This window comes from Pimephales promelas, chromosome 2 (assembly GCF_988280905.1).
Source record: "Pimephales promelas chromosome 2, fPimPro1.hap1.1, whole genome shotgun sequence".
Taxonomy (NCBI): Eukaryota; Metazoa; Chordata; class Actinopteri; order Cypriniformes; family Leuciscidae; genus Pimephales; species Pimephales promelas.
The window spans coordinates 12,096,210-12,105,914 of NC_142770.1; the positions used below are offsets into that span (position 1 = coordinate 12,096,210).

General features: G+C 38.8%; 1 protein-coding gene across 1 annotated transcript in view; it reads left to right on the plus strand.

Annotated features, from left to right (window-relative positions):
* Positions 1-7,862, plus strand: part of hcn2b (hyperpolarization activated cyclic nucleotide-gated potassium channel 2b) — a 32,798-nt gene extending 24,936 nt beyond the window's left edge. The window contains exons 7-8 of the mRNA XM_039681565.2: positions 2,760-2,924; positions 5,161-7,862. Of these exons, the coding sequence (XP_039537499.1) occupies positions 2,760-2,924; positions 5,161-6,047 (1,052 nt within the window). The 3' untranslated portion in view covers positions 6,048-7,862. The remainder of the gene's footprint in view (positions 1-2,759; positions 2,925-5,160) is intronic.
* The last annotated feature ends 1,843 nt before the right edge of the window (positions 7,863-9,705 follow it).

Consider the following 9,705-nt stretch of genomic DNA (forward strand, 5'->3'; position numbering starts at 1 on the left):
AGATTATAATTTAAATGCAAGATCTATGTTTAGTTCAACGTTAAAACATAAAATAGATGTTAAGATAAGGATGTTTTGAACTTTTTTTTGTCCATACAATGAAAGTTAATGGGGTCCAAAAATGACATTTGGACCCCTTTTACTATCATTGTATGGACCAACAGCAACAACAATTTTTTTATATATATATGTATTTACAATTTTTTGTTTATTCCCGATAGTAGAAAAACTTTAAAAAGGTAATTCATGGCTTGTTGAGTGAGTGACACATGGATACATTAAACGTGTAATGGCCATGCTTCTTAGCAGCTTACAGAAATGAGAATCATCATTCATCTTCTGAGCTGAGCTTTAAATATCTCAAATTATACACTGAATCGAGCATGTAAGGATATGCAGACATTCAAAGTTATTTGTGAATACCAATGGAAAGAACTTTCAGCTAATCTCTTTTAATCTTCTATTAGAAAAACATTACATAGATTTGTGATATTGCATGTTCTTTATGTAATGACTAAATTTGATCTCCACATTTGTGGTAAAGCTCATCATTCTCAGCTTTTACACCAATGCGCTTGTAAAATGGGAAAATGAATCATTAAATCTGGCTGTAAAAGAAGTGCAGTTATTGGCCAATCAGTACACAGTTCATGAGCCCTAGAATTTGAAAAAAGAAAAGAAAATCGCATGCAGTATTTAACAAGAGGCTGTATGTGCCAACTTTACAAAGGCTTCTCACTAAGGGACGGGGCCAAACAAACTTCAAAGAGCTGCACTAGAAACAGCCAGAGCACTAGGTTCTATGAAACTATTTATTTTAATTATACACATTGTAATGAAATACAATAATCAGTTCAAATTTTTGTATTTTTTTTATTTTAATAGTCATGACTGCAAAAATCTCCTTTTTTCAGTAAAAAAAATCCAAACATCTTTAAAAATATTAATTCAATGAGAAAAATATGTTTTGTTAGATTATTAAAATTATGATACTTTAAAAAAAAACAATTGCAAGAAAAGAAAATATTTTCTCCAAAAAAATATTATTTTATTTTATACTTTTTTTTTACTGAAAAACAAACAAACATTGTGGCAGTCATGTGACTGTATATTTAAAAATATGAAATAAATAATCATAAATGGAACAAAATTTAATGTTTTTTAAACCCTGCTGCCATTCAACTATAGGTCATTTCTCTTTATAAAACGTAATACTGTTGGAAAAGTTAAGTTCATAGTACTGAAATATGATCGAATGCATCCATTCTAAATATTCAATATTATCAATTTAACAACACATGGTTGCAGATGTTACCCTGAATTATTGATTTTTTATGACGGGCAACTTCCACTTGAATCCCTCACTGGAGTTTTATTCACTCTACAGGGATGAGTGGCACAGTGACTTCAAATTAGAGTGATCTGTGCCAACATTTACTTTGAATCGAAGCCACATTTTCAACTGGGTAGATCCCAAATGCTGAGCATCTATGTGTGTGTGTGTGTGTGTGTGTGTGTGTGTGTGTGTGTGTGTGTGTGTGTAGATATGTCCCCTTCAGTCAGTGTCATGATCTTACCTCACTGCAATGTTGAGTTTGACCTTCCATTCAGAGAGAAGAGGTGTAGTTAGGAGACAAAGCAAACTGACAGGTCCTCTACGGTTACCTTTTCAGGTTTCAACTCGAGTTGTGGTGATATTTTAATGTACTTTCAGGAATAAAGAGAAAAGAGATTGAAAAACTTAATTAACACGACTATTATGTTGTTGAAGTTTATGTTCCATTGGTTTAGATTGAACACTGCTGAAAAAGAAAACCCACTTAACGTGGTCTCCCAACCAGACCAAGCTGGTCAAGTCATTTTTTTGTTTTGTTTTGCCCATGTCCACTAGTCCACCAAACACCAGCTTAGACTTAAACCAGTCTTATCTTAGTGAACTTGGTCTACTGGCATGGTCTAGTGACAGAAACCACTCTAAAACCAGCAATCAGGACCAGTCTGACATGGCTGGGAAACCAGCTAAGGGGAGCAAACCATCTTAGACTTTTTTTTTTAATTGTTTTAAATATGATTGGAATCACTTCAAAAAAAAGGAAAATAAGGTTGAGTGCAACAGTGCAGCCCACGTTTGTCATTTAGACTACATCAAATTATATTGGAACATTATAAAGGTTTTTAATGGTGATTGTAATCAGACTTTCTGAAATTATCTAAAAATTTGGATTTAGATTTATCTGCCAATATATCGGTTATCGGCTTTCAAATATAAATAATTATTACTATCTGCCAAAATTTCCATATCTCTATTAAAAACCTAATCTAAAACCAACTAAGACCAGAAAACCACTTTTTAAAAATGGTTTAAGCAGAGGCTTTTATTACATCAGGTACAACCAGCACATAATCCGATTTCACCAGGTGGAACGTTCCTGCCTCCTGGATCATCATCTTTGTTGATCCTGGAACAACATTCCAATCAACCAATCAGAATTGAGGGACAAGTTTACAGTTGTGTCAAGTTTAGGCTTACAACTAGGGTTAGGTGCTTCTACATCAGTGTTCTTCACCTTATGGGTAGGGTTTAGGACAAAATTTTCAGACAAGAATGTTGTTCCAGGATCAACAAAATATGTTGACTCTGCAAAACTGCGAAATCAGGACGTGACAAGTGCTAAAAGACACATCTAAAAACAATTAGGAGCGATTAAGATACAGATTATTCTGGAACCACAACCATAATATGTCCTGTTGATTCTCAGAGATCTGCCTGTTGACCCGTGGAAGACGAACCGCCAGTGTGCGGGCGGACACCTACTGCCGACTGTACTCGCTCTCCGTGGACAACTTCAATGAAGTACTGGAGGAGTACCCAATGATGAGGAGAGCGTTCGAGACCGTAGCCATCGACCGCCTTGATCGGATAGGTAAGTTGCCTAGAAGGTAAAATTGGTTGCATAAACAAAACGCATTATGCTTACAATAAAGAACCACGGTAATACTACAGTACACACTCAGCACATTTTGTGATGGTATATTTAGAAGCGTTACGGGTACACAGCCCAGGAGTCCATTTGTTTGGACAAACATTGATCACATCTGTGCTCGAATTCTAGTGAGCTCCAAAATTGGTTTGTCTTCAACACGGTTGTTTTGCCGTTTTTGGCTTGTGTCCTCGGCACATAAACACGTAATTTGCCAAGATAAGCAGGCCACCTGCCCTCCTCACCCCTCTCAGCATCCTCTTTCCTTATCTCCCAAGGTCAGTGTGCTGCTGATGTCACTCCCTGTCACATGACCACCTTAGTTGTTTACACATGGGCCATGCAACCACCCCACACGCTGCTGTTGCCATGGCAACCAGATTCCATAAATGATCAGTTCAGCTCATGCAGGGGAGTTTGGGAAAAGACACTTTGCCGAAGAACGTCCGCTACCACAATTTCGCAGTAAATGTCCTACTTACCGTCAATGTTAGCTGTTAAAATTTACGAACGTCAAAAATGACAGTTTTTTATTTACTATGGGAAAAGAGAGATTCAGTTATTATGTCAATTTTTAGGCCTAACTGGAAGGCTAATTCGCCATGGGCTCCCTTTGTAATTTATGTAATTAATTCTGAGTGAAATAAGGTTTGTGCTTGGAGTATTTCCACGTTTTTTTTTTTTTGTTTTTTTTTTGCACATGTACTTTAAAACGCAAACAATAGCAATGTAAATCTTTTTTACTTTTAAATCGAATTCAACAGACATCTAAAACAAGGTGTACATGATGAATGCTATTAATATATGCTGCACATCGTGTGATATGAACTATGTACCTGTGGATTTGGGAGACAGCTTGGTGAAATAGCATGCTCAAACCACGAGTGATGGATATAAGTGTTATTTGTATGTGCTTCTGGAGACGGAGATGAGAGAAATTGAAGGCGATGTTGGGGCCCTGCCAGCAGGAGCTGTGCGAAGGATGTCATTTTAGCTGCAAATTGTCTTGCTAGCAGCAGGGTGCAGGTGATAGGCACGCGCCATGTCGCGAGTTAGTGTTAGCGGTGCTGTGACTCAGCACAATGACACTAGTGCCAGACATTATAGCTTCCCTCTCACTGGAAATCTCAGCAGGGCTCTGGGCCTTGCTGTTCACAGGCAACTAGATGACCCATCAGTCTGAAAAAGCAGATATCAGAAATAAAAACCCCAACAGGAATCCACTAAGTACAAACATCCATCTAAACAAGTTGTGTCAACAGTCAGACCAAAAGACAATAGTAGAGGTGTGCAAAATTGCATGTTTTCAAAAACTATAATTTGGCTAGTTTGGAGTTTACCTCAACCCGAAGGGACGCGTTTCTCAAAGGCCATGTACATAAGATATGCTCTCATGGTGGGACACTTTTCCTTCCTTTTTCCCATTGTGCAAGTCAACCAAATGTGATTTCAATGACCCTTCAGCACCATATAATCACTTTTTAACGATCTGAAACGCAAGTATCAAGCGCGAAGCGCAAGTAACTTTGTGGGCGGGTCTTGGGCGCTGTTGCTATTGTACCAGGCGGGATAGATGACACTTGCGCCAGACGCAAGTTTAAAAGGGGTTGGCCTGAAGTAGCTTCATTATTCATTGGTGTGGTTTGGGCGTAACGGAAACAAACCAATAAGAGCATCATATCACATTCCCTTTAAGAGCATGATGAACGAGGTGTGCTTGTTCCATGGCGAAATTCTATTTTAACGGCGCATTTACCAGGCGCTTCACAATCGGTTCACAGCGATGAAATCGATGTTCTTGTCAGGGCCGTAAAAGAAAGAGAAGTGACATTGGGGATGGGACAAACCCAAACAAAATGTACGTCTGTGAAGGGAAAAGTCCACTTTGCGCGGGTGCAAAATAGGAATGATAAATTTGTCAGTGTACAAAGTCATTTGCGCCGGGTGCAAGATAGGGCCCTTGGTGTAGGATGTCAGATTAAGCCTTTGTTACTCTGTGTCTGACTCTTACCAAAGGCACAGAGTACAATGGGTTCACTGTAATATAAATGCAACATTTAGGTAGTTGATACTATCATTAGACGTCTGTAACAGCAGTATTGTTTGCTAGTTACAGATATAGCTGTTGATTAAAGATGTGTCAACAAAGCCATATCTGACCATAATCTGCACCTTTCAGGCAAGAAGAACTCCATCCTGATGCACAAAGTACAGCACGATCTTAACACTGGCGTCTTCAACAACCGTGAGAACGAGATGATCCAGGAGATTGTGAAGTACGATCGAGAAATGGTTCAACTAGTTAAACAAGGAGACATGCAGAGGCCCAGGGCCATGTCCATGTCCATGGCTCCTTCAACTCAAGGGAGCATGTTTGCACCTTCTAGTCAGCCCTCAACAAGTTCTGCCATTGCTACCCTCCAGCAAGCTGTTGCCATGAGCTTCTGTCCCCAGATGGGCAACACTCTAGTGGGTTCTGGGGCTGTCCAGTCACCTCGCATGGTGCGGCGCTTCCAGGTGGTCCAGAGCCAGACACCCCCAGGCTCCCAGTACTCCACCTTAGCCCTTGCCTCTGCCCTTGCAGGCACACCGGTCCATAGCCCTCTGGCAACTACCGGTCGAACATTCCAGTATGGTTCCAGCCCCCCAGGTGCACCCTCAGGCTCCCAGTTATCCCTTGTACAACAACATGTCCCCAGTCCCACACATCGACCACTGGTTCCCAGGTGCGCTTTAAGCCAAGATGCCCGTGCCCTATCCGCCTCCCAGCCATCCTTACCCCATGATATGGTACAGCCAGTTGCCCCAAGCCCTTCCCAGTCCACCAGAGTCTCTTCCACTTCAATCGGTCCCCCCCAGAACCTCCCCGGCCCTGCTGGTATTAGAGGAAGTTTTCCGCCAAGAATGGCACTACCCCACCAAATGTCTGTAGGTGCATTTTCTCCTGCCTCTCTCCCCCAGATGAGACCCAGTTTGGATTCAGGACTGCCCAAGAAGGATTCAATAACCAGTCTACCAGAAACTGAACAACATCACATCAGATCTAGATTATCATCAAATTTGTGACCACGATAGTGTTGGCAGGCTCTGCCTGGGTCAGGAATGTGTGGACTCACCTTAACCAAGAACGTTTCCGATCCCTTGTCACACCTTTGGATTTTACTCACAGAATGTATGTGGTGCGACTGGTTACAAGGGAAAACAAACCCTCAAGACTTGATAGCATTAAATGAAAATGACTGTATCATTTTTACCACGACCGGGACATTTCCATTGTACCTATGATATAAACATCAATGTAGCTTCCACCCTCACAATTTGCCTCTTTGAAATGTTTTTCTTTATTGTAGCTGCTCACAAAGATGTACCCACTCCCTTTTATGTACTGTAGTACAAATAATGCAAACTGGCACGTGTCTGAATACAGGGACTTAGTTTGCTTCTGATCACAATGTAGGAGCTAACCCCCTCTTCTCAACATGAACCGGCTAGACATTAGATACTTAACTTATAATACGCAATATTAGAGTTGTTATAGAAAAATAAAGGTGTATTTGAAGGCTCAAGAGTCCCAAACCGGTTTCAAAATGAGAACTTCTGTCCATGTCTTTGTCTTATTCCTTCAGACCAAAGGAACATGTTAACATAAGACGACATGAAACGATGTCAAATGAAATGAAAGGCCTTGATTTTGAACGTTGTGTATGTGTGTGTGACCATATGTGTGTTTTTTTTTTCTTCGCTATCCCACAACAGAGATTATTTCATCGTCTTAATTTAGCATTGGGACAATTAAACGAATCAACAGTTTCCCAATGAGTGTTCATGGAAGTAAATACCACATCCATTTTGAGCTAATTATGCTGCTAACGTACAAAGTTTAATGACTGGGAGACTAATTTGCCCTCATCTGCTACATTCGTACGTATTTAATTACAAAGGACTTGAGTAGCTTTCTTGAAAAAGTTCAGCTTTTCATTATCAATGAACTATTTATTTCAAAAATTGTGGCTCTGTCCTGTTTGTAAAAAATCGTTCTCCCTCACAAATAAAGCAGAGAGTGAATAAATATGACTTAATGCAGTTTTGAGGGGGATCGCACATCTTAGAGGGCAAGTGAGGTTATGCGAGTAAGTACATTAGGGTTGATTACCCCCTCCTCTGCGATGTGACGAGATCCATCAGGCGACGATGAGTCTCTCCACTATCTGTTGTTTTGGAGCACTAAACTCACTCGCCATGGCTACCTAATGAGGTCTGATGTCCTCTCGGTCTTTAAATCCTTGAAAACCTATTTATATTCTGCTGTTACTTACTATTTCACAGCTTGAAAGAGGCTAGCTCTGTTGTAGCGGCTCCTGTTTGTTCTTGGCATCCTGGAGGCAAAACCAAGCGCAAATCGCTCATTTATGATTTAAAGAAAATAACAAAATGGGCAAATGTTTGAAAATAGTATCAGACTGTTCATATTCAGGGTTTTGAAAAAAAGCACATTTTTTATGACTTAAAATCATGTCTTTTAAATGACTCCTTGTAGATTCCTGCCATAAGCAGATTAAAAAAAAAAATCATATAGCTGCTTTTAAATGATGCTCATATCCTCAGTTCATCTTGCACCAAACACAGATGTTGGATTTTATTCAATATATGCCAAGTGTTATATTTTTGCCAAATTCTAAGGAATATTTGAAGCAATAAAGTTTACAGTTTGTCCACGAGAAAGGAATATTTGTCTCAGTTGTAGCTATCATTAACAAAATATGCTCCACTAAATATTACTACGTTTTACTATGCATTGTGCTAGAGGAAAAATGTTTTTCTGTTGTTGTTCAAAAAGGAGGTCACACGGCATAATTATTGATTAAAAAGCCATGTTTTTTAGCAGCGACTCTGCTGTTTTGTTCAAATAAACTTTCAGAACGTCTTGCGATGAAGCTACTAAATTAATTAGGATGTTTCAAGACCCTGGGGTTGTTTTGCAGCTTTGCAAGAAATAGTATAATGATTGGCTGATGGTTTAATATACTTACTGTTTTATGTACTGTTTAACTTAACCCATTCAGACCCTGTGTCCATTACAATGGACATTACATGTCATGTCAGCCCCCTTTTTTAACTTCTCGAGCATTTCACCTAGTTTAAAGCCTGCAGTTCATGAGATTGGATGTTTGTCATCCAATCAAATGCCAGCAAAGCTCTGCATGTAGTAATTTTATTTAAAAAAAACTCTACATTGAAGAGAAGCATGGTAGCACTTCACTCCAAACATAGAAGGAAGCAACATTTTCTAAGGTGTATTTACATTTTGTATATATTTTTGCCAGTATTTCATAGTTTGTATGTAAAATAGAAAGATTGAATTTATTAATTAAAGTTAAAAATCGACTGTAGAATTGCACGTTTTAAATCAGGATTTTTTTTAAATGTGTCTGTCCATTAGAATGGACAGTAGGTTTGAAAGCCTTACTGAAGTCTCATTTTCAGTGATGCTGATTGAAATTTCTTTTATAAATATATATATATATATATATATATCAAAGTACCGATACATTTTTGAAACTTTTTCATGTGCAGAATATACAGTTCTGAAGTGCTTGAACATATAACTGATGAAAATATCTCAGATGTTGACTTTATGTGGAGTAATGAGGAAGATGGAGATGTAAGAAAAATATCCATATTTAAAACTTTATAAAGTAAAATAACTTCCGGCCAAAAGAACAAATGGATTTGACTTAAATATGAATATTTTAAATATTTCATACTAATATATATTTTTTATGCATAGATGCACTTTTATGATGGATAGATGCACTTTTATCATGGATAGATGCACTTTTATGGACTTTCAAAACAGAAAACCATTTACAGCCAATATAAAGCTTGGAAGGGCCAGGACATTGTTTAACATAACTCTGATTGTTTTCGTCTGAGAGAAGAATGTCATATACACCAAGGATAGCTAGAGGCCAGGGTGATTAAATCATGGGCTAATTTACATTTTTGGGTGAACTATGCCTTTAAAGGTATAGTTCAACCACAAATTATATTTGTCATCACTTACTCACCCTCATGTTGTTCCAAACCTGTATGAGTTTCATACCATTTTTATGTTGGACACCATCTCGCCTGTAATCTATTGAATGGGGTTTCGGGTAGTATATTTGATGACATTTTAATTAAAGTTCCTGTCGTGATAAAAACTATTTTACTGCACTCAGCAGGTCCCCTGGGGCAGCACCAAGCTGGGGCTAGCACCAAGCAACGTCCCAAAATTCCACTGTCCGCGAACCCACTATTTTTATAATAGCATAAATGCTACGTGGGATCTCAATATCTAAGCTCTGGAAGGGTCTAGAGCCTCCATTTTGGCACTTAGGTCTAAGTCCCATGGCCCTCTATCAGAATCCAGAGTTTCAAGAAAATCTGAGAAACTTATTTTTTCGCACCAAAAAAAAACAAAACAAAAAAAAAAAAACGAAAGGGGTACCACTGTCGTTTTTTTTTTCGGGTTGAAATTTTGAGTTGCTCTGATCTTCTTGAAACTCTGGATTCTGATAGATGGCCTTGGGACTTAGACCTGAGTGCAAAAATGGAGTTTCTAGACCCATCCAGAGCTGAGACATTGAGATCCCACGTAGCATTTATGCCATTATAAATATCTCAATATCTCAGCTCTGGAAGGGTCAAGAGACTCCATTTTTGCACTCAAATCTAAGTCTCA